Here is a 24,064-nt window from a genome sequence, read left to right as displayed (position 1 = left end):
GTGTCTACCAACAGACAAAGGATAAATATAATGGATAAACATAAAGATCAACCTTTAAAGTATCAGGCCAAGAAGTAAAAGAAGTCAGTCACAAACTGGGCCCACACTTTCACACATGTATATTTTTCTGCAAGTGGGGTTTACCAACTGAATCATCTTCCCAGTCCCTTATGTTAATATTTTATCTAACCCCCTTGAGTGACTCTCTTTGCATGTGTCTGTTCTCTATGTTTGACTTCAGTGAGGCCTCACTGACCACTGTAGCTCAGTCTTTTTGTAACAACAACAAAAAGAGTTAAAGCATCTGTTTCTCCCAGCTCAAGCATTTATACTTATATACATACATACACATACACACATACATACAATATAGGTACATAAACACACATACATATGTAAATAGATAAATGATAGATAAGAGATGATATGTCTATAAAACGGGGATGATATATAATGTGTGATCTTAGAATTAATATTAGTAATTAAGGTTGAAGTGAAAGAAACTGTGGGGCCAGTCAGATAAAGATACTCTGCTCAAGCTTGGTGACTGAGTTCAATCCCTGGAACTCAGGAAAAGGAGGAAACAGAGAACTGATTCCATATAGTTATGCTCTGGGTGCTACACTCATGTCATAAAAATCCTCCCTGTAAAATATGTTTTAAAGAAACCCTGCGACTATAATGTGAAATCAGTACTAGCTGTTAAATCAAGACCAACAAAATTGACATCACCTCTGAATTTATTGTTGTTGTTTTTTTAAATAAAATTGATGCTGTGTTTCTTTAAAAAACACAGACATATTATAAGAATATGTTTTTGTTTTAATCCCAGTCGTGGAGATATGGGGCTGCTTCACAGCAGCTGACTATAATTTGCCTCGTGTTCTAGCAGAGGCGTGATTTTGCCAGTTGCAGATAGTTTCTGCAATTGTATGATGATTGGTATTCGGGGGACTTTTCAGAGGGTATATAAATGCTAGGGCCCTGAGAGGCATGGTGGGTTGTTGTTGTTCAGTCATTGTTGGGTTGTTGTTGGTTGCTGTTGTTAGTTGTGCACAAAAACAAGAAAAATAAATTAGATATCCTGATCACGAACATCAAACTTGCCCCAAGGAATTTAAAGGCCCTAATCAGCAGGGAATAGTCTAATAAAAACATCACCCCCTTTCTGACTTTATTCATGGATCTCTTTCCTTTCCTCTCTACTCTTTTTTTTCTCCCTTATCTAGGGTTTTGGGGGTTGAAAGGGTGGAAGAAAATGGGTAGAAAGGGAGAAAGAAAGAAGAACCCACAAAGTAGCAAATACAGGCTACAGTTTGTTTCTGAAGCAGCTCACTTATGACCGACAGGTGATAACATAAAGTTCTTTTCCAAGGTGATGAGAATGTTGACTGTGGTGATGACTCTATACTACTGTGGATAAACCAGCCCTAAAACACTAAACCCCACACACCCACTGAACTGCACACTTGGGTCTTGCACATGCTAGGCAAGTATTCTACCTCTGACCTGTATCTCCAGCCAAAACCGTACTGGTTATATGGGTAAACCAAATGGTACATATGGTATATCCCAGTAAAGTGTAAACAGAAAGAGAGAGAAAACAAACAAACAAACAAACAACAAAAAACCAATCCAGCCTGCCTGGCACAGGTGCCTCCAGTTTCAAAATAGTCTCTTGTGGAACACTGTTGAAACTCTAGTCTCTGAAGATTCACCAGACAGCTTTTGATTCATAGCAAAGAGAAGACAGTTCCTTGCTAAAGTTCTCCAGCACTACTGGCTCATTTAGAGAGTAAAGCAGAAAGAATAGACTACCAGAGGAGAGGTAGTTGGACTCCATGGAATAACCTGCTCATGAGGCTCTGTTTACTTTGTCTCCTGCTAGGTTTTAAGCACTCAGTACAGCTAGATATACAGGAAAGCAGAAGTGTAATGAGCCCAGTTTATTTAACATTTGAAAGAAAGAAAGACAGGGTGTGGGGGCGGAAGGAAGGGAGAAAGGAAGGAGGGAAGGAGGGAGGGAGGGAGTGAGGGAAGGAAGGAAGGAAGAAAGGAGGGAGGGAGGGAGGGAGGGAAGGAGGGAGGGAGGGAAGGAAGGAAGGAAGGAAGGAAGGAAGGAAGGAAGGAAGGAAGGAAGGAAGGAAGGAAGGGGAAAAAAGAAAGCCAGCCTTTTTATTTCTTACCTTGGCAAACATTGAATTGAGCTGCTTTCCAGAGCCATAGTAACCTCCCTGGGAGAGAAAAAGCTTCACTTGTTCTTTGACCTGTTCTTCATCCAAGTGCCAACAGTTCTCATCATCAATGCTGGCCCCGGCTGTGGGGTCAGGGGCACCTGTGAAGAATGGGAATGATGGCACACTGTGAGCATATAGATGCAGATAGTCAGTGCTTTGCAACTGTGCGAGACTTCAGAAATGTAAGATGCATGCTAGTTTTACGTTAACAGAAGTCATAGTTGTAGCCTTTTAAGGTCTATTACTACTCAAAAGCCTAGAATGAAGTACAAATATTCTGCTGGATGCTGGTGCATGCCTTTAGTGTCAGCACTTGGGAGGCAGAGGCAAGTGGATCTTTATGAGTTCGAGGCCAGCCTGTTCTACAGACCAAGTACAGGACAGCCAGGGCTATACAGAAAAATCCTGACTGATAACAACAACAATAACAACAAAAAGAAATACACACGTGCTGTTGTTAAATATACATTTGGACTCTATTTCATGGCATACAACTAATTTTTAAAAGATTTTCTATTTATGTGTATGGTGTTCTGACTACATGTACGTCTGTGTATCACATGTGTATGCAGTGCCTGCAGAAGCCGGAAGAGGACATCAAATCCTGTGGAACTAGAGTTACAATTATTAGCTGCCATGGGAGTGCTGGGAATCAAACCCAGGTCTTCTGTTGATCATGTCATGCAACTTTAAAGCCCTTGGAATTTTCAAAGTGGTGTTTTTCTGTGTGCTAATGAGTTGCTGATGGCAGCTGAGACAAGCTAGAGCTTCAGGATTGGTTCTGCTTACCCAGGTAGAGAGCTGCCTATGTGTCAGCCTCTAAGGAGGAGGACTACGAGGACATAGAATTTGCAGAGTAGACCATGGGGGAGCAGTCTCAGGAGCAGCGTGCCTGGAGAAAGTATAGAAGCACAGCCTCTCATGGCAAATGCTTTGTCCTGTGTATTTTTCAGTTGTGCCTTCGATAATATAAAGAACCAGCAAATATAAGTAAAATGTTTCCCTGATTCTGTGGCCTACCTCAGCAAATTAATTGAGTGTGGGAACCTTGATTTATGGTGATTCATTCTGCCAGCTAGTTAAAAGCTAAAACAGCGCAGGGCATGAGACTGGGAGAAGTGGGGAACAGTTCCGCCACCATGCAGTCTTACACCATCTTCAGGTAGTTAGTATCAAAAATGAATTATATTAGAGGATGTGTTGGTGTCTACTGTAAAACTGGTAACTGTAAAGTTGGTGTGCAGAGAAAAAAGTTCCCAAGTAGTTGACCATAGCTGTATTCTGAGGGTATGAGAGGGGAAACTGAGTTTGTTTCTCCTCTGTATCTTCAACACAGAAGGAAAAAATCGTAACATTTTCCCCCCCTAGGAAAGCAGTATTTATTACTTTGCTTTCTCCTCTGTCAAGTTCAAATCTGTATTAACATACATATATTATTTTAAAAGCTAAAAATATTTTTTGGAACATAAAACTGTATTTTTTTTTTTAGCTAGGTATGGTAACATAAGCCCTTGGAGGTGGCAGAGTGGCCAGGCCCTGCCCTACAGGAAGGAAGGAAGAAAGGAAGGAAGGAAGGAAGGGAGGGAGGAAAGGAAAGGAAGGAAGGCAGGCTCCACTCCCTCCCCCCAGGAAACCCTATATGAAGCCTGCCTTTGGCTCAGTTCTCTGCTGCTCTTGTCCATCCAAGCAGAGGCAGCATCCTGCTGTATTTTGCCCTCCCTATAAATGTGTTGTGAGGTTTCTTGTGTGCTGTGACTTTGTGGTCTTCCTTGGCTCCTGACTCCCAGGATACCTTTCTCCTCTTAGCTGTAATACTTACAATGGTGGTACATAATATGTAATCCCTAGCATTCAGGAGGTAGAAGCAGATGGATCAGGAGTTCAAATCCATCTTTGATTATCGTGAATTTAAGGACAGCCTGAGTTACATGAGATATTGTAACAAATAAACATACCATATTTCACCATAAAACTACAGAGTTAGTTCCAGGACACTCAGAGCTACTTAATGAGACCCCTGTTTCAAAAGCAAACAACAAAAGAGATGATGTGACAGTATCTGTAGTTAGGGAAAAATCACTTGGGATGGCTCTACAAAAGACAGAATAAAGGGCAATCTAGGAGAAAAATAATAATGGTTTAATTTAGGGTGATGGTGCTACAGAAATGAAAACTATGAATATTTAAGATGAACAGATTTTTTTTTTCAGTGGAATGCATATAGAAGGAAAACATGTTAGAGATGAATGCAGGTTTGTATTAGTGTCTGGAGCATAGTGCTAATCATTGCGGTGGTGAATAAGCAGAAGAATAAGAATAAGCAAGTTTGAGAAAGCTAACTCTAGTCATGGTACAGCTCCCACGGTGGAACACTTGCCTAACATACAAAAGGCCATCAGTCCAGTCCCTGGCACCATCCAAAATTTAAAAAGGTAAGATCTTGGAATATCTCTGTGTGGATATATAAAGCTCACAGGAGCTGGACTTGGAAAATGCATCTGTGGATCATGACAAATAGATGACATCTAAAATCAAGGGTGTAGCTGAAATTGTCTATAGAGATCACATAAAATGAGATAAAAAGATAAATGCCTACCTTCAAGAGTCAGCTAGAGGAGGGGGAGTATTTAGGAGTAAGTGAGCAGAACCACTTCAATTAGGTGAGCAAGTTTACACACTGGAGTTCACTAACTGGCTTTGTTACCTGTCCACTGACTCTCAGTCCATACCTACTGATTTAAATTACAGTAAATTAAAGTGTTCTTATATAGGTTTGTTGGTTTGGATATTTGAGCCTTCTCATAGAAAGAATGAGAATGAGGTGATCGACCTCCTAGTATTGGTAACACATCAAAGTACATGACACTTTAGTGTGATAGTCCTTGGGGTGATCAGAGGATAAAATGGAAGGGATATCTCCCATAAATAATTATTAATCAAGCCACGGATGAAGTGCACAATTAGTTAAATATGAAATATCACGCCATCTCTGATTTAAAATCCTCTGATTATCTACATTACTATTCGGATAAGTCTACTCTTTCAGGAACTGGCTTTTTCTCATGAGACTATATAATCACACATGCCCTAAGGGAGCATGGAGGTCTGAGGAACCAGCCCACCAGTCTTTGCTCCTCAATTAAGAGCTCATACAGTTAAAGCTTTGAACTTGCTGTGAAGTGAGAATGACCTTAAGTTCTTGATTATTTTGCTTCAACTTTTCAAGTACTGGGATTATAGGTGTGGCCACTGTACCGGTCCTTTTGTTCTTAAATATCTTTTTGAATTATAAAAGTAGTATATACTTTCTACAGAAATTACACCAAAACATTAAAAAAAACAAAACAAAACATAAAATACCATGATTAATGCCTGGGCCATGGTGGTGCACAGAGGCAGGAGGATCTCTTGAGTTCAAGGCCAGCCTGGTCTACAGAGTGAGTTCCAGGCCAGCCAGGGCTACACAGAGAAACAGTCTCAAAAAAAAAAAGAAAGAAAGAAAGAAAAGAAAAAAATAGAAATGAACTAAATTTTCTTTTTAATTTAGCTAGGGACCTAACTCAGGTCCTTGAACATGTCAGGCCAAAGCTCTATCACTGACCTATACCCTTAGATGTTAAATATCTATTACAACATAAATTATGAAAACTGCACAATATAGATATTACATAGATATTGTATTGTATAGATTATTACATGGTGATTAAAACTGTAACTGCCAACAAAGTCAAGAAGTAAAATGCTATCAACACTTCACGTCAAAACATCTACAGAGTAGAAATGAATTGATTTCAGAAACTAAGAGTTGCCAGGCAGTGGTGTATGCCTTTAATATCAGCATTCAGCAGGCAGAGGCAGGTGTATCTCTATGAGCTCAAGGCCAGCCTGAGCAAGTATCAGGACAGCCAAAGGTATACAGAGAAACCCTGTCTTTTTAAAAAGAAAACTGAAAGGGGGAAAAAAAAGAAAGAAAAAAAAAGAAAGGAAACTAAGAGTTAATCACAGTTGTTTGGACGGTATTATTGATTAAGGTTAGATTATTACAACAGAAAAATTCCAACCAACCTCTTAAAATACAATAAAACAACACAACGAGTGAGGAAAGGGTTGCTTTTAATAGTGGTTGTGAAAAAGTTAACATTTTTGTTTTTTGAGACAGGGTTTTTCTGTATAAAAAGTTAACATTTTTGAGACAGGGTTTTTTCTGGGTAGCCTGTCCTAGACTCGATTTGTAGATCAAACTGGCCTTAAACTCACAGCAATCCGCCTGCCTCTGCCTCCCCAAGTGCTGGGTACCATTGTGCCTGGCAAAGTTAACTTTTTTAAATCAAGAAAGTGTTATACAATTACCATTCACTTGGTTGATCTCTGAGTTGGAGGACAGGATCTCATCTGCCAGCTTCTGTGCAGTGGGAAGAACCTCAGTGTGATGTGCTGTGATTAAATACTGAATAAACTTCTGCAGCTGGTCCCTATTCATCTGGAAGAGGGTTTCTGAGATAGGAAGACGGAGCTTGACTTGGTCCGGCTTCCGGATCCTGTAGAGTGAGAGTGCTACCACGTGAGCACAGTAGAATATGTCCTTATTCCCACAGCCACAGGTCACAGATGTGATTTTGCATCGATCAAAACTGATTGCAACTTTGTAAGTCACTGCTGGTTCAGAAGCAGTGGCTGGTTCAGTTACTGTGCCACTCAGATGAAAGCCTAGAGAAGCAAAGAGAAACATCTTGTTTAGAGTCTTAAGGGGGTTAATCATTTACAATTCAGTGAGCATCTCCTACACAGGTAGTGAGATCTGCCTGGACCATACCAAGCTCAGTGAGGGAAACTTAAGTACTTTCCTGAAGGAACACACCATCCAGAAAAACAAGAATCCTTTATCTTGGATTGAATCTTTTGGACTAATGAAAAAAACTTCTAATATACTTTTGTACATATTTTTCTGGAGGGAGATTTCTTAGTTTTCATTGCAGTCTCAAATGGCTAAAAAAAGAAACCCTTAAAAGTTAAGAATAGTAGATTTTGAACTTAAATTCGTGATAAAGACAAGTCCACAAACAACACTTGTACAATCTAGAGTGGTTTGAGTACTATAAATGAGATGAAAAAAAATTCTATAAGGAAGAAGAGAAGAAAGAATAAGTATGATTAAGGACATTTCATCCTAAAAAAAAACCCCCACAATTCCAAAATGGTGACCATTTGGAACAACCAAAAAGCAAGAAACCTAAGATACAGAGAACTTGGTGAAAGGATCCTATACAGTATCACATTTCTATTCACAAAGCACACAACAACAAAACCAATGAAATACAGAAACAATGCTTTATTTAGGTTTTTTTTTTGTTTTTGTTTTTTTTTTTTTTGAAATAAGGTGTTGTGTAGCCTAGGATATCTCCCACTCATTATGTAGTCAAGGATGACCTTGGAACCTGATTCTCCGGCCTCCACCTCTCCGAGTGTGCCAGTGCCCCCAGTCTCCTGCTTGTGCAGCAGCCACTTCATCAGCTGAGCTATCTCTTCAGCTGGAGTACAGTGTTCTCTTAACAAAAGAAGTAACAGAACCAACACCAAGTGTTGCCCAAAACTCACAGGAAAACCCAACTACTTTATAATATTTTTCTATGTATCTGTGATGAATTCTTCACTCACCTTTTCCTCAATAGCAGGCACCTGTAAAAATCAAACCAAAACAACCCCATGTATATCATAAAGCCATCCTATTTACTGAGTACTCAAACAGCCCAGAATTATAAGCTTTTATGATAGCCCCTTTTAACCAATTGCAGAAGTTGAAGGATGGTGGGTAGATTGAGGAGAAGCCGTTAAAAAGAACATGTAATATTTACTTCACTAGTGGTTCCAGCAGGCCATAAGGGCCAATATCTCTATTTCTTCCCTATAACAGGCTTATCTTTTTGGTGCAAAGTAAGCAGGAATGGTGGACCTGTAGCGATGCTGTTAAGAGAACACATAAACAGACCGCTGCTCCACTGTACCTCTATCATATCATGTACAAGTTTAAACAATTTTGGAGTAGGGGGAAACAGAGGCAGGTGGATCTCTGTGAGTTCAAGGCCAGCCCAGTCTACATAGAAAGTTCCAGGATAGTCAGGCTTCACATAGAGACTCTGTCAAACAAAACAAAAACCCACAACCAATTAAAAAAAAAAAAACAAACAAAAACCAAGTACTTTAATATTGATAAACCCTGAAAAAAAGAGGCAAATGCTTTCAAGGAGTTCTTGTTTAGTTTATAAGGAGTTCTTGTTTAGTTTATAAGTAGTATATTTTGCCTCAAATCACAAAACAAGCTTTGACATGAAAAAAAATGTTTTATTTCAATTTCTATTCCAAGCTATGATTTAGACTCCCTCTCTACCCAGCTCTACCTTGTTTAAAACTATAAGAATAAAATCACACCACAGTCTCTCCTCCATTACCTCATGATGGCCCTGTTATCTCAACTTCTAGGAAACCACTAGTTTTTTTTTTTTATATATAGATACATGCACGCTATGAACTCTTGACAGGATACCACCTTGAAATCTTGTTACATTTTCTTTATCTTCAACATGTACCAAGCATCACTTGGGCAAGAATCAACAAATGTGTCAAACCCACAGTGGTGACACATGTCTGTGACTGGAGTACTCCGGAGTAAGAGTAGGAAGATCATGAGTTTGGGGCTAGCTTGGGCTATATAGACAAAGCAAGCCTTTGTCTCTAAAACAAAAACTAAAAACCATTAAAATGTCCTCACAGGGCATGAACAACCAAGTGTTTGGAAGAAGTCCTTGCTAGAGTCCTTGCTGTGCTCAAATAGGTACCAAACATTTTTTGTAAAAAAACTATGCATGAGGGGCTGGAGACAGGGCTCAGAGGTTAAGAGCACTGATTGTTCTTCCAGAGGTCCTGAGTTCAATTCCCAGCAACCACATGGAGGTTTACAACCATCTATACTGAGATCTGATGCCTTCTTCCAAAACCAGGTATGCATGCAGATAGAGCACTCATATATGCAAAATAAATAAAGAAATAAATCTTAAAAAATAAACAAACATAAAAAAATAAACAAACATGTAGGAGCTGGGCGTGGTAGTGCATTCCTTTAATCCTGGCAGCCTGGAGGCAGAGGCAGGCAGATCTCTGAGCTTAAGGCCAGCCTAGTCTACAAAGCTAGTTCCAGGAACAGCCAGGGTTGTTACACAGAGAAAACCTGTCTCAAAAAAAAAAAACCCCAAACAAACAAACAAACAAAAAACAAAAACAAATTTCAACTTCCAAAAATCCAAACCAAACCAGAAGCCATACATAGCTTGTAACTTACAAGTTTAGTTCTCCTGAATGTCAGAATGGCAGAACAAGAAGCAATAGAAATGGCCTGAAATTTCCCTTCAACATTGTCCTCATCATTAAAAAAGATGGACAATCCAGAAACAGACTGAACTCAATCTTGAATTAAATAGAAAGTACTAAAGATAAATTTTCTATTTCGATATATAAATATATAACATAATACACAATATTATATATATGGTAAAATTTCTCTTTTCCACATAGGAAATATATTAGGTAATATTGTATATATGTGGTAAAAATTCTCTTTTCCACTAAGGAAATCCTATAGTCTACACTGCTTAGCTCAAATATCACTTCACATTAAACCATCTGGTACCTCAAGTTGTTGAATCATTAAACGAAAAAGCTATAGCATTTATGCCTGTGGAGTTTATATTCTAGTTTACAAGAAAGATTTTGTCCAGAATCAAATAATAAAGACCTAAGAAATAATAATTTCATTGATTGCCCAGAACAGTCATGTAATTTGCATGATTACAGCCATGAGAACAAAAACTTGAATGGCCATAATTTCTAAAATATACTGGGCTTTAAAAATTAAAAATAACAGATTTATACTGATTCTTTAAAATCAGATATTTTCCAAATACAGTCAATTGCTCAGTAACCCCCTCTATTCTGCCAGTACTAGGGATCGAATCCAGAGCTTTATGCACTCTACCACTGAGCTACATACCTTAATTGGTTCTTTTATTGATCAATAAATAAATTTTAAATGGTAACACTTTTTGAGCATGAACATGAGCATGAGCTGGGTATTTTGTTTTTAATTTTGTGGCGGGGGTGAGAAAGCGAGAGAGGGAGAAAAAGAGGGACGGAGAGGAAGAAAGGGAGAGAGAGAGATGGGGAAGATGCACTAGTCCTTTGTGGTCCTTTATAGGGGCTTTGGGCACTGAACTCATGTCCACAGCTTTCATGACATGTACCTCTACCTGCTGAGTAACCTTACCAGCCTAGTCCCCCTTTTACTGAACAATCATGTTATTTCTACATTACCCTGTATTTCTGGTACCTAATACAAAGACTAGCATAGAATAAACATTTATACAAATGTTTGCTGAATGCAACAGCTTTGAACCTTTGCTGTCTTCACTGATCACAGGACAATGCACATGTGCTGGGGTCCCTTTCAGTCTCTTTAGATTTGCTCCCTCTACTCGGCACACAAACACATCCATCTTACTGTGTGGTTCTTTACTGTGGTAGGTTTTCTCCATTTTCTTTGCCTTTATGTTTGTTATATGTGAGATTCCCTATACCAGCACGACCTTCTCAGCCCCTCCTCATTTTAAATTCTCAACTCACATGGTACTTACTCCAAGAAGTCTTCCCTTATGTCTCTGGACACCTAGCTAAATGCTTCTTCAGGGCTCTCATTTTCATCAGTTTTATCTTTATTTGAACAATGACTACCAGTGTAATTAACAGCTTCGTGTTTGTGAACTCCTTATAAACAAGGGTTTGTTTTCATCTTTATATTTTCGGATAGCATACCGTAATGGCTTGCTTAATAAGTATCTGTTTGCAGATGAGTAAATAAGTGAACACTAAATTGAATCCTTACATATTCATATCTATAATTCACAGAGGATTAAGTATGTTTATAAAATTCCCAATTTTGTGATTAAAATATATCAGCAAATTAAACAATTTTACTGGGGTAGTGAACAAAGTAACAAGAATTTATACATCAAGTTAACTGACAGTCTCTTCCTGCTTCAGTGCAGCTGTTGTTGGAGCTGCAATGTGGCTCAAGAGATGACATCTTACCAGCCCGTTTGCATGCTCTCCCCAGAGTCATGTGCCTTAAGTAACAAGATGCAATTCTTCAGAGCCAATGATATGTTCTGTCCTGAATGTGGCCTGGTTGTAGGTACCTAGGTTATCAATAAAGGATGTCAATGGAGAATTTTCAGCAATGACAAATCAAAAAAAGATTCATCTCCAGCTGGAGATTATCAGACTCTTTTGAGTGGTAGACGTTTGTCTGTCATAACTGGAAAGAGTACTGGAGCTGCAAGTTTTGATGAATTTGGCAATTCTCAGCATCAGAGAACAATGAGGAGCTCTAAACAAGAAATGACAACACATTCAAGGAAATCACCACATGACTGACAGAAACAACCTGATTTGAAATACAGTGGAGGAAACAAATACTTTATTCAAATGTAAGGGGAAGGGCTAATGCTACTGTATTTTCTGCTGTCTGTATACTGCCTGTAGATAAGGAGTTTAACATGAAAAAATATGTTCCATAACAACTTCATATGAGAGAAATTGGTCAGTGTTTTAAATTAAGAAAGCTTTAGAAACCAGAGTGGAGGCCTGGAGAGGTGGCTTAGTGGGTAAAAGCACTGCTTGCTTTTCCAGAGGTCCTGAGTTTAATTCCCAGCAACCACATGGTGGCTCACAACCATCTAGAATGTGATCTGATGCACACTTCTGACATACAGGCATACATGTAGATAAAGCACTTTCTCTGTATACATAAAATAAATAAATAAATCTTAAAAAAGAAAGGAAGGTAGGACGGAAGGAAGGAAGGAAGGAAGGAAGGAAGGAAGGAAGGAAGGAAGGAAGGAAGGAAGAAAAGGAGGGAGGAAGAAACCAGAGCAAATCTTACTAAAACAGAGGACTCCACTTCCAGGTTCTGTTCAATCTTTGTCCTTCTATGCAAGGGCAGCTGGCAACTATACACAGAGCCTGCAAGGCTGTGGAACTGGACTTGGTTCTAGGAGAAGCACTATTTCTGTAGCCTCAGCAGATATTTACATGACTTCATAGCCAGCAGTCAAGAAGACAGTCCCCCAAAAGAAAGTGGAGATATTGCTCGTGTTGCTGATGTTACAATCACAGCCATACAGACCAATCTATCTACCTTACGCTGCTTCAAATTTGACACCCCACTGGACAAACTGCCATAGCTATAAACTGAGGCAGCTACATAAAAGCTTTGCCTATTGTACACAGCTTATACACAGTGCTGGTTGGACTTTCTGCAGAGGAAAAAAAAAAGAGATGGAGTACATTCCAAGGCTAAGAATTATTACTTAGTATTTTGTGTATATATATATATATATATATTGATGAAACATTTAGTGATTTAAAATTCCTATTAAATTATTTTTGCTGTAGTGATTTAGAGACTGTATTTTAGGAGGTATCTGAATTATATGATTCTCAGAAAAACATTTTTAAAACAAAAAATTATATAGACGTTAATAATATTGATATAACAAGATTCTTTTCAATAATTTATATTCATACCTTAAATGGACTGCTGTTAGCTTCTGCTAATTTTTATAAACTTTAAATAATTAGTTAATTAATTTTTTTTTGAGACAGGGTCTTTCTTCAGACTGGTTTTGAATTGGTCTGAACCGATCCTCCTGTCTCAGTCTCTTGAATGCCGAGACTTCAGGCGTGTACCACCACATCTGACTGTTTTCAAAAATACAGAACATGAAGATGTCTCAGCAAGTAAAAGCCCTGTTGCACAAGTTTGATGACCTTCATTCAATTCTCAGATCCCACAGTGGACGGAGAGAACCAACTAACTCCTGAGGACTGTCTTCTGACCTTCATACGGTAGTATGACGTGTGTATTTTCACATTTTCTCTCTCTCAATAATAATAATAATAATAATAATAATAATAATAATAATAATAATAGCTTTTTTTCAAGACAGGGTCAATACTTTTTTTTTTTTTTTTTTTTTAAATAAAAACACATGCTGGGTAGTGGTGGTACATGTCTTTAATCCCAGCAATACGGAGGTAGAGGAAAGCAAATCTCTGAGTTTGGGGCCATCCTGGTCGACAGAGCAAGCTCAAGGACAGCCAGGGCCTCACAGAGAAACCCTGTCTCAGAATTTAAAAAATTAAGTTAAAAGCACAAGCTATTCTAGCAGCCAACATTTAGTACTTACTACATGCCACAGTCTAAGTGTTTTCCGCATGTTAACTAGTTAGGTCCTCAGAACAATGAAATGGCTGCTCTTTTTGCTTTCGGGGAGGAAACTGAAGCTCAGAAATAATGGAACTGGTTCAACGTCACATGTGAGCTTGAGCACAGGCTCCACAACCCGTACTGTTAACCACAACAGAGTGAATATGACACTGCTGGATCTAAAGCATGCATCCAGAACTTTATAAAAGTGATTGCATGCATAATTCTACAAAGACGGTCCTGCATTAATGACAAGTCAGTAAACTCTGACATCTGCCTGGTTTCCTGGGCAACTGTTCTATGCAACTGTTAACTATCAAGTGCTCTGCAACACTCTCTCAGGAGGAATAAAGATGGGCTCATGAACTACAAGACAGAGTCTCACCACCTCGTGTGAGTCATCTGTGCAGAGTTCTAAAGAAACACTTCTCAGCACCGCCCTCTGACACCATTCAAAGACCTTTGTGTTTCTAAGTATAAGAAAAGCTCCAGCAAAGCCTGGGCAATTAAAACCACTTTGCTCACTGCTCTTTTGATTCCCCACGGCCTCTAGGCAGGTGCTAATGCATGAAAACACAGTGTCATTTCAGCCATCGGCAAGAAAAGGGAGTGCTGTGATTCACTAATAGGATTAATTTTTTTCTTTTTAAGCTTTTTACACTGTATTTGTTTATTTGTATTAATTCACTGCATGTGTGTATGTGTGTATGTTTGTGGGTGTGGTGCACACATGCCACAGGATGTACTTAGATGTCTTCTACCATATGGGCTCCAGGGAAAGGAACTTGGGTCTTCAGACTTGGCAGGCACCTCTACCTGCTGAGCAGTCTTGCTGCCCAAGAACACGTCTTCATCTTTTCTTTTCTTCCTTCTCACCTTCCCCCAGTGTCCTGGAACTCACTGTGTAGACCAGGCTGGCCTCAAACTCACAGAGATCTGCCTGCCTCTGCCATCCCAGTGCTGGGATTACAGGCGTGTGCCACCACACCCTGTTTAAGAATATGTTTTCAGGCTGGAGAGATGGCTCAGAGGTTAAGAGCGCTGGTTGTTCTTTCAGAGGTCTTGAGTTCAATTCCTAGCAACCATATGGTGGCCCACAACCATCTGTAATGAGATCTGGTGCCCTCTTCTGACCTATAGGCACACATGCAGGCAGAACACTGTATACATAATAAATAAATAAATCTTTAAAAAAATGTTTTCTTATAGTCAGTTTTAAATATAGCATGTATATGTATACACAGAAAAACACGTATGTGCGCGTGCACATACACACACACAGCTCTAAAAACTAAGTAATTCCTTTGAATTAGAATGGCTCCGTTTAAATAAATTTGGTTTTGATGAACATGTAGAATAAATTAGACTTTCTCATCTAATTCTTCTTCCTCTAAGGGCACAGTTGTATACAGAAGAAAATAAAGCAAGTTACTTTCTTTTTTAATCTGTGACCTAGAAAAACAGTAGCCATGAGAACTCTTAAAACCCTAAGAATAACATTTATAAAATAACTAATTTCCTTCTTAGGAAATTTAACTCCCAAGCTTAGTAGCTAATGCCCAAACAGGAGCACTGGGACAGCTCAAGAGACTAACAATAAAATACACACAGATCAGGAGTCAGTGCCTGAGTTACAATTCCAATAGCCCTCAATTTCTCTTTGCCTCAGTTTCTTAATTATGCAAATGGACATACACTTAATCAGATTCATGTGAAAGTGCTTTGTAAAGAACACATTTACCGAAATACCTCTCAATTAACAATCCCAACTAGCCAGGGCCAGGGCCCATATAAATTCCCAAGAAGCAGATGGCGCCCACACACTGGATCAGGGTGTGGAAGATAAAGTGAGGAGCAGTATTGTTATTCAGGAACACAAATAATGAGGCCCTATTACTCTGAAAGCTACTTGGTTTGTTTGTTTTAGAGAGGTCACCCTAAGCTTCTCGGAGCAGCTGAGTAAGCTGAAGGGCCCTTCTTGCTGCCATCTGCTCCCTTCCCAGACTCCTCTGGCAAATCAAGGGGTTTCCTTATATTAACCTCTAAAGAACTATGGCCCTCTCTCAACATCAGCCTCAGATGGCAGCAGTCTCTGCTCTCTGTATTAGCAACCAGGGCTAAAGACCAAAACCTCCCAAGCGCAGGCACTCACCTTAAAGATAGCCTTTTACCACCCAGTTCTCCAGTTTTATTTCATTTCGGTTTTTTTTTTGTTTTGTTTTGTTTTAACTTGAAATTCTATAAGGGAATTAATTGTATGGTTTTAAAGTTTCAGAGTTTTAAAATTTTTATTATTTTAGAAATATTTTATGTTAAAAAGAAAAATATCAAATTTATCTGGAAATTCATTTAAATATCTAACACACAGAAAACACAATTACCTTAACGCAGTAACTTCACCAGGCTTCATGACACACACCTGCAATCCCAGCACTTGGGACATGGAGACGGGAGGACCATGAGTTCAAAGTCATTGTCGCCATAAACTACACAGTACATTTGAAGACAGCCTGGGACTAATGAGATCTTGTCTCAGAACGAAAATAAGCAACACAAAGACCTCAAATAGTAATTTTATTTTCTTAATAACAGCTTTATGGTGCAAGAGCAAATTATATTGGTAGATAACCAATCAACTTGGAACTATAGATCAGAAATCTCTTTGGTTCGCAGATCTGAAAGAAACTATCACACACCTTAAACAGCTCTGTAAACACGGTGTGCACTGGTTGTGCCAGGCCTTCTGCATATATATTATGGCTTCCAGATTAGTGCTCTTATGGGATTCCTGAGTCTGTGAATGAGTGGTTTTGTTTTTTTTTTTTTTTATTATTGTGACTTCTCTTGGGCTTTTTTCCTTCTGTTTGTCTTGTCCAACAGCTTTTGTTTTATCTTATTATATTTTATTTTGCTATATTTTATTATCTGTATAATGACAAAAACCTATTCTTTTCTAATAAGAGACAGAAAGGGATTGGATCCAGATATGGTGGAAGGTGGAGGAAACTGGAAAGAGCAGAGGGAAGGGACACTATAATTAGAACAGATTATGTAAGAAAAGGACTCTTTTTTTTTTTTTTTTTCTTTTTTCTTTTTAGAGACAGGGTTTCTCTGTATAGCCCTGGCTGTCTTGGAACTCACTTTGTAGACCAGGCTGGCCTTGAACTCTGAAATCCTCCTGCCTCTGCCTCCAGGGTGCTGAAATTAAAAAAAAAAAAAGGCCAGTCAGATTTCTGTGAGTTCAAGGGCAGCCTGCTCTACAAAGTGAGTTCCAGGACAGCCGGAGCCATAACATAGAGAAACCCTGTCTCAAAAAACAAAACAAAACAAACAAATAAAAAACCAAACCAAAACAAAAACAGCCCAGTGTGCACATATACAAGGTATATACTTTGCCAAAATAGGTGTTACAGTCCAATACTACCACATGGGTTCCGTGTGGATGCATGTTTGTGTACATGTATGAGATACACACACACACACACACACACACACACACACACACAGATCCCATACCAGCCTGGCCTCAAACTCCCTATGTAATTGAGGAAGATTTTGAACTTGTACGAGTATGTAAGACAGACACACAGACACACGCACGCATGCACACACACATACATACACACCAGGCTGGCCTCAAACTCCCTAGGTAGCTGAGGATGATCCTAAACTTCTGATCCTCCTCTCTCTACCTCCCAAGTGCTGGGATTACATGTGTGTGTCACCATGCCCTGTTCATTCAGTGTTGGGGTTTGTATATGCTAGGTAAGCACTTAACCAACTGAACTACAAACATGCCCAGGCCCCTACCTAGGTTCTTAATTCAAACAAAAAGAAAGGTAACATAAAATTGTAATCTTATTTCATAAACTATTCTGCTCCATCAAGGAGCATCAATGCATCAATAGGTTGGAGGGCATTAAACACAATAAATTGCTTTTCAAAAGGAAAACAATACAATATACACAACTATTTTTTACTAGCCACAATATGAAATAATCAAATGTCTATTTTTGAGTTTTAAACACAGTATTTGGATTTATTTTATTTTTAATACGTATTTATTGTATGTGTATGAATGTTTTGCCTCATGTATATACGTGTACCATGTGTACCTGGTGCTATGGAGTTCAGAAGAGTATATGGGATCCCTTAGAGCTGGAGTTAGGGATGGTTGTGAGCCATCATGTGGGTGCTAGGAACTGAGGCCAAGTCCTCCACCACTGGGCCAGCTCTACAGCCCTCAGATTAATTTTTAAAGCATTACATTTACTTAGCAGCTACATGCTTTGTGCATACCTATAATCGGCAGTGAGGCTATGGCAGAAGGATGCTGAGTCAGAGGATCAGCTTGGACTCTATTGTGAAAGTGTCTCAAACAAACAAACAAACAAACAAACACACACACACTTCACAGAAACCGTTTCTAGGAGGAAAAGGACTTCCTTCAGAGTGGTTATGATCAAGATATGTTATATACATCTATGAAATTGTTGAAGAATAAATACAAGTTTGCTTGTTTTGTTTGTTTGAAGACAAGGTTTCTCTGTGTAGCCCTGGCTGTCTTGGAACTTGCTTTGTTGACCAGGCTAGCCTTGAACTCACAGAGATCTGCCTGGGTTTAAGGTGTACACCATCACAGCTGGCAGCAAGAAAAGGTTAAAAAAAAAAAAAGATTTGCAGATAATTCTCTGAGATTGTGTACATAGAATTAAGTCACCAAAATATACTGCAATTATATTTAAATGAAATATATATATATATATATATATATATATATATATATATATATAAAATGTGTGTGTGTTTAGAACAATGTCTGCCATTCCAGTGTACTAAAAATATTATCATTTCAATGTTCTGACTATAACTCTAGCTAGCTTCCTTATTCTCATCTCATTTCAAGGAATCCTCATTTTATGCAAAGTCTAGCCTCAAATTATCTAAAGGTAAATACCTACGCATAAGCATCATATAAATTGTAGTCAAATTCTTATGGAATAAAAGCATTAATTTTTAGATGATCTTAACCCTCATCTTTTCTAAACTCTATGGCATTTTGTTTCCAATATGGCCTTTTTAATATGGAGATGAATGCAAATCCCACACAACATTCTTTATTTAAGGGTGTCATACATGGTAAGAACAACATTCCTAACATTTATAGCATTTTGTCAGGGCCTCATATCACCCTCTGGGCTCCCTATTCTTTTGTTCTATCTCACAAATTGACCTGTGTGGGGTTGCAAGAATTCAACACGAATTCAATTAGGACAATCCTTTTCATTCTGTTTAGAAATTGGAGCAAAACCACTTTTTATGCTTTGTATAGTAACCAGAGTCCAAACAAAACCAATCAGATAAAAGCATTCTCATTAAGTTTTTACTGAGTTCCAAGTACATTCACATCCTTATTTGGATTTGAGCAGTTCTTCAGGAAAAATAATATCTAGTGTTAGCAATTTTTCTGAGTCAAAATTATAGCACTACATAATCACATCAACTGGCCAGCACTCCCTGTTCTCTTTAAATGCTTCACTGCTCTGACCTCAACAGCAGTGAACAACACTGCTAGACAGAGCATCAGTTCTCAGCCTGTAGGTCAAGACCACGAACAACCCTTTCACAGGGTGGCATATGAGATATCCTGCATATAGGTATTCACAGCACAGCTCATAACAGTAACAAAATTACAGTTATGAAGTGGCAATGAAAAGAATTTTATGGTTGGGGGTCACAGCATGAGGAACCATATTAAAGGGTCGCAGCATTAGGAAGGCTGAGAACCGCTGACACAGAGGCTCTTTCTCATGTCTCCTTCTTCTTCTTCTCCTTCTCCTCCTTCTTTCTTCTTCTTCTTCTTCTTCTTCTTCTTCTTCTTCTTCTTCTTCTTCTTCTTCTTCTTCTTCTTCTTCTTCTTCTTCTTCTTCAACAGCTCTTGCCTCAGGTTTATTTGTAAAAACAACATAGGACACTGGTCATCTGTAAACAGTATGTAGGTGGGTGTGTCACACCAGTCCGTCTGTCTTCACATTAGTAGAACCATTTCCTACGTGGCCTTCACAGGGGCCTGGGCACCTTTGGGAGCCTAAGCTGGAGCTAGAGCTGAAGTCTTGCCCTTAGCTGGAACTGTGGCCTCTGCCTTGGTTTGAGCCTTGGGCTTTGATTTGCAGAGCCTACGACCCTTAGCCATGTAGCTTCGAATCTGCTTCCCAAGCTTGGGGTGAGCGATGAAAGCCAGGTGGCTGAGTTTGCGGCTAGGGGCCTTTGGCATCTTGGGTTTAACAGCTGCAGGCTTCACAAGGGCCTTGATGGCCTCTGCTCACGCACTCATTGCCTTTGCGTTGTTTGCTTGCATCTTCTTTAGGCCTTTTTTGTTGTGCTTCTTGGCAAAATGCATGTTCCTCAAGAATTTGGGATCTACCCCCTTAAGAGATTCGTATCTTTGTGACCAGGGTTTCTTGATGCCATTTCTGTGCCATTTGCAGGATTGGTTGTGTGTGGTGTGGTTCTTGGACTTGGCCATGTCTGCACAGAACCCGCAGCTCCCGCAGCATCTGGGACTGGAAGAGAAAGGTCTACTGCTTCTTTAGAAAGGGCTCCCTATTCCTTTCTTTGGAAATAGAAATAGTGAATTATATACTTATAGGTTCTCATTTTCATATAAAATTTTAAAATAATTTTTAATTTTTTATGTGTACAATATTCTGTCTGCATGTACACCTATACACCAGAAGAGGGCACCAGATCTCATTATAGATGGTTGGGAGCCACCATGTGGTTGCTGAGAATTGAACTCAGGACCTCTGGAAGAGCAGCCAGTGCTTTTAACCTCTGAGCCATCTCTCCAGCCCCTCATGTAAACTTTTAAAAAATAACATTTAAAAAAATTTATTTATTTTTAAAAATTATTTTATTTTTTATTAATTACAGTTTATTCACATTATATCCCAGCTGTAGCCCATTGGGGGGGGGAGCCTAAAAATAACATTAAAACATTTATTTTGTGTGAATGTGGGAGTAAGCAATACTGTGTGCCATGGCATGTGTGTCAAGGTCAGATCACTTGTGGGAGTCAGTTCTTTCCTTTTACTGTGTGGGTCCTGGGGCTCAAACTCAGGTTACCAGGCTCCACGAGGCAAGTACTGTTACCCCCTGAGCCATCTTGTTGGCCTGTAAACTGTGAATTATATATCTTTAAGGTTCTCATGTTCATATGATATTTTTGTTTTATTTTAAATTATTTTTAACACTTATTCATGGGGAGGTGACAGTGTTTATGTACATGTTACAGATATATGTACAGGCCAAAGAATGATGTGTGGGAGTCTGATTTCTCTTTCCAATATATGAGTTCCCAGAGATAAAACTCAAGTTGTCAAGTTTGGTAGCAAACATCTTTACCCACTAAACCATCTAGCTGGTTCAATTTTTCTTTTCTTTAAAGGAAGCTTAAATTAGGTTATAAAACAGTCATGAGCTAAGCAAAAGTGCAATTCACTCTGCACTGATTTCAGAAAGACACAGAGTGGAAATGAGTTGTTTGACTCAGACTCTCCTTGTGTGCCCTGTGGGAAAAGTAAAATGGCCAGATAAAGGTTTCCCCACCTAATTTATGTCTAGATTCAAGAGTTATCTCTAAGCACGGGAAGGAATTCCTGAGATCAAGAATATAGATAAGGGCTGGTGAGATGGCTCAGGATAAAGATGCCCGCCAAATGACTCCAGCAGCGTGATTTGAATCCTGGAACCCAGATAAGGTGGGAGGAGAAAAAGAAGTTCTCTGACCTCCATACATGCACTGTAGCAATGTGCTGTTCCCACTGCAATAGCAGTAGTAAGTTTTAAGAGGACAAATGTTGCAGGCAAAGACAGTCAGAGTCTTGCAGTGAATGGTAAAAAGCCCCAAGAGTCCATGAAGAGCAACAGACACCAGCCTGTACCAAAACGTTATGTAGGTAAAATATTAGCTCTTTTCTCAATCAACAGTGGGAGAAGGAAACAAACCAAGTTTTTAAAAATAGAAGGAATCCTAGAATTTAGTTATCATTAAGAGAAATACGATGCTGAGAAAGATGCACTCCTGCTCTCCTAGGGCTAGAACATTTATACATTCCCTTAATGACACAAACAAGTGGGGGGTAATATAAGGGCACAGAAAGCTGGGCATAGTAGCGCACGCCTGTAATCCGAGCGCTCAAGAGAGGCAGAGGCAGGTAGATCTCTGTGAGTTCGAGATCAGCCTGGTCTACAAAGCAAGTCCAGAACAGCCAAGGCTACACAGAGAAACCCTGTCTTGAAAAAAGCCAAAATGAAAAGACAAAACAAAAACACAAGAAACGGGGCTCAGAACAGGACTGTAAGTCAAAGCCTGGGGTGAGGGGAGCTGTGGGAACACTTGCAGGCAGCAGTGGTATTTACCTGTTAATCTGTGCTGCTGGGGATCATGCCCAGGGCCTTGGTGTACTAGGCAAGTGCTCTTCCCAGCAGTTCACTCTTAAAAAGTGAGCAGGAAACATGCACTGTTTGGCCATCAACATTATATAAGGGAAAAATACAGAGACAAACTCTGTAGATAGAGTGGCCACGTAAGGCATGCCCGGGTGGAAGTGAGAATAGGAGGTGGAAGGAAGATAGAGAAAGGAAATAGCAGTGAGAAAGCCTGGCATCAAGAAATACAGTACAGTATAGTAACTGTACTCGTTTTCCATTACTGCTGTAACAATTATTAAAAACTTGGCGGCTAAAACAACACAAATATTTATGTGCAGTTCTGGAAGCCAGAAGTCTGAAACAGGTCTCACTGAGATCTAATCTATCATTGGTGTTACATTCCTTCTGGAGGCTAAAGGGAAAATTCTGTTCCTTGCCGTTCCTTGGCCCATGGTGGGAGTCAGTTCCCTCCACCATGTGGGCCCCAAGGATTGACTAATATAGGCAGCTAGATTTGCTGGCAAGTGCCTTTACAGGCTGTGCCATTTTACCTCCCTCTACAGCAATGTTAGAGTTAGTTTACCTATACACCTGCTTGCTTTCTGACTGACATTACACTGAATTTACATGTCAAACTAGAAGAACTGAAATCCCAGCAAATAGTGTCTTCTTCTTTTTTTTTTAATTTATTTATCATTTATACAGTGTTCTGCCTGCATGTGTACCTGCACGCCAGGTGCACAGGAGAAGGCCCCAGATCTCATTACAGATGGTTGTGAACCACCATGTATTTGCTGGGAATTGAACTCAGGACCTTTAGGAAGAGCAGCCAGTACTCCTTTAACTTCTCAGCCATCTCTCCAGCCCCCCTTTTTTCTTTTTCTTTTTGGTTTTTTCGAGACAGGGTTTCTCTGTGTAGCCTTGGCTGTTCTGGACTCGCTTTGTAGACCAGGCTCATCTTGAACTCATGCCTGGCTGCTTTTGTGTATTTTTAATTTAAAAATTATTTTATGTGTATTAGTGTTTTGCCTGCATGTATATCTGAGTACCCTGTGCTAAATATTTTGGCTATCAATTATTTATACCATACAATCAACTACATTCTGCCACATTTTACTAATTGTGCTTAATTTTTTTAAAAAACATCAACAAAGTCCAGACATGATAGCACACACCTTAAATTCCAGCACTCTGAGAGGCAGAGGCAGGCAGATCTCTGTGAATTCCAGGCCAGCCTGGTATACAAAGCAAGTCTAGGACAGCCAAGGCTACACAGAGAAACCCAGTCTTGAAAAACCAAACAAAAAGAAAGAAAGAAAAAGAAAACATTACCAGAAGCTGGAGAGATTATATATCAGTTAATAGCATATACTGCTCTTTCAGAGGACCTGAGTTTCGCTCCCAGAACCTGATGGCTCACAATGACCTGTAAATCTAGGACCTAGGGATCCTTGGACTTTGAGACTATCTCAAAATACAAACACACACACACACTTTAAAAATTTTTAAATAATATACATACACATCATACACATACATATAATAATAAACAAAATAAAGAGAACAGACTATGGTACATTCAAATGTTGGCTGTCACTTAGTAACTGTGTCCCTTGATCTTTCAGTGCCTTGGGCTCTTTATATGCAAATGATATTTAATTACTGTGAGGATTAAATAAGCAAATATGAATAAAACAGACTAGTGCTTGTATTATAGTAAGTTTTTCTGGTTGTTTTAATTCTCAAATATTTATTCATTTTGTGTGTATGTGTATGAGTGCAGGCTGTGTAAAACACACCACAGTGTAGAGGTCAGAGGATAATTTGTAGAAGTTGTTAGCTCTCCTTCCACCATCAGGGTTCAGGGGGTTGAACTTATAGTGCCTTTACCCACTGAGCCATCCTGCTGGCTAATACACAATAAGTTTAATGACAATCATTAAAGGTCATTTAACAGCCACTCATAGCTTCTGCTTCTGTGAAGATGAAACAAATACTCTTTTTTCTATTCTTTTCATGGAGCATATATTTTTTTAAAGGCCTAGAACTCCACATACAAAACAAACAAAAAAGACCTTAA

General features: G+C 39.1%; 1 protein-coding gene and 2 pseudogenes across 1 annotated transcript in view; 1 reads left to right on the top strand and 2 right to left on the bottom strand.

Moving 5' to 3' along the window:
* The window catches only part of Zswim5 (zinc finger SWIM-type containing 5), a 104,853-nt gene that overhangs the window by 34,925 nt on the left and 45,864 nt on the right, over window positions 1-24,064 (bottom strand). The window contains exons 2-3 of the mRNA XM_055618534.1: window positions 6,588-6,944; window positions 2,187-2,335 (exon numbers count right to left, since the gene is read on the bottom strand). Of these exons, the coding sequence (XP_055474509.1) occupies window positions 2,187-2,335; window positions 6,588-6,717 (279 nt within the window). The 5' untranslated portion in view covers window positions 6,718-6,944. The remainder of the gene's footprint in view (window positions 1-2,186; window positions 2,336-6,587; window positions 6,945-24,064) is intronic.
* LOC129685092 (transcription initiation factor IIB-like) lies at window positions 11,361-11,911 on the top strand (annotated as a pseudogene).
* LOC129685091 (60S ribosomal protein L29-like) lies at window positions 19,601-20,077 on the bottom strand (annotated as a pseudogene).

This window comes from Psammomys obesus, unplaced genomic scaffold (assembly GCF_907164565.1).
Source record: "Psammomys obesus unplaced genomic scaffold, mPsaObe1.curated_primary_1811, whole genome shotgun sequence".
Taxonomy (NCBI): domain Eukaryota; kingdom Metazoa; phylum Chordata; class Mammalia; order Rodentia; family Muridae; genus Psammomys; species Psammomys obesus.
This window is presented reverse-complemented; position numbering and strand designations above follow the sequence as displayed.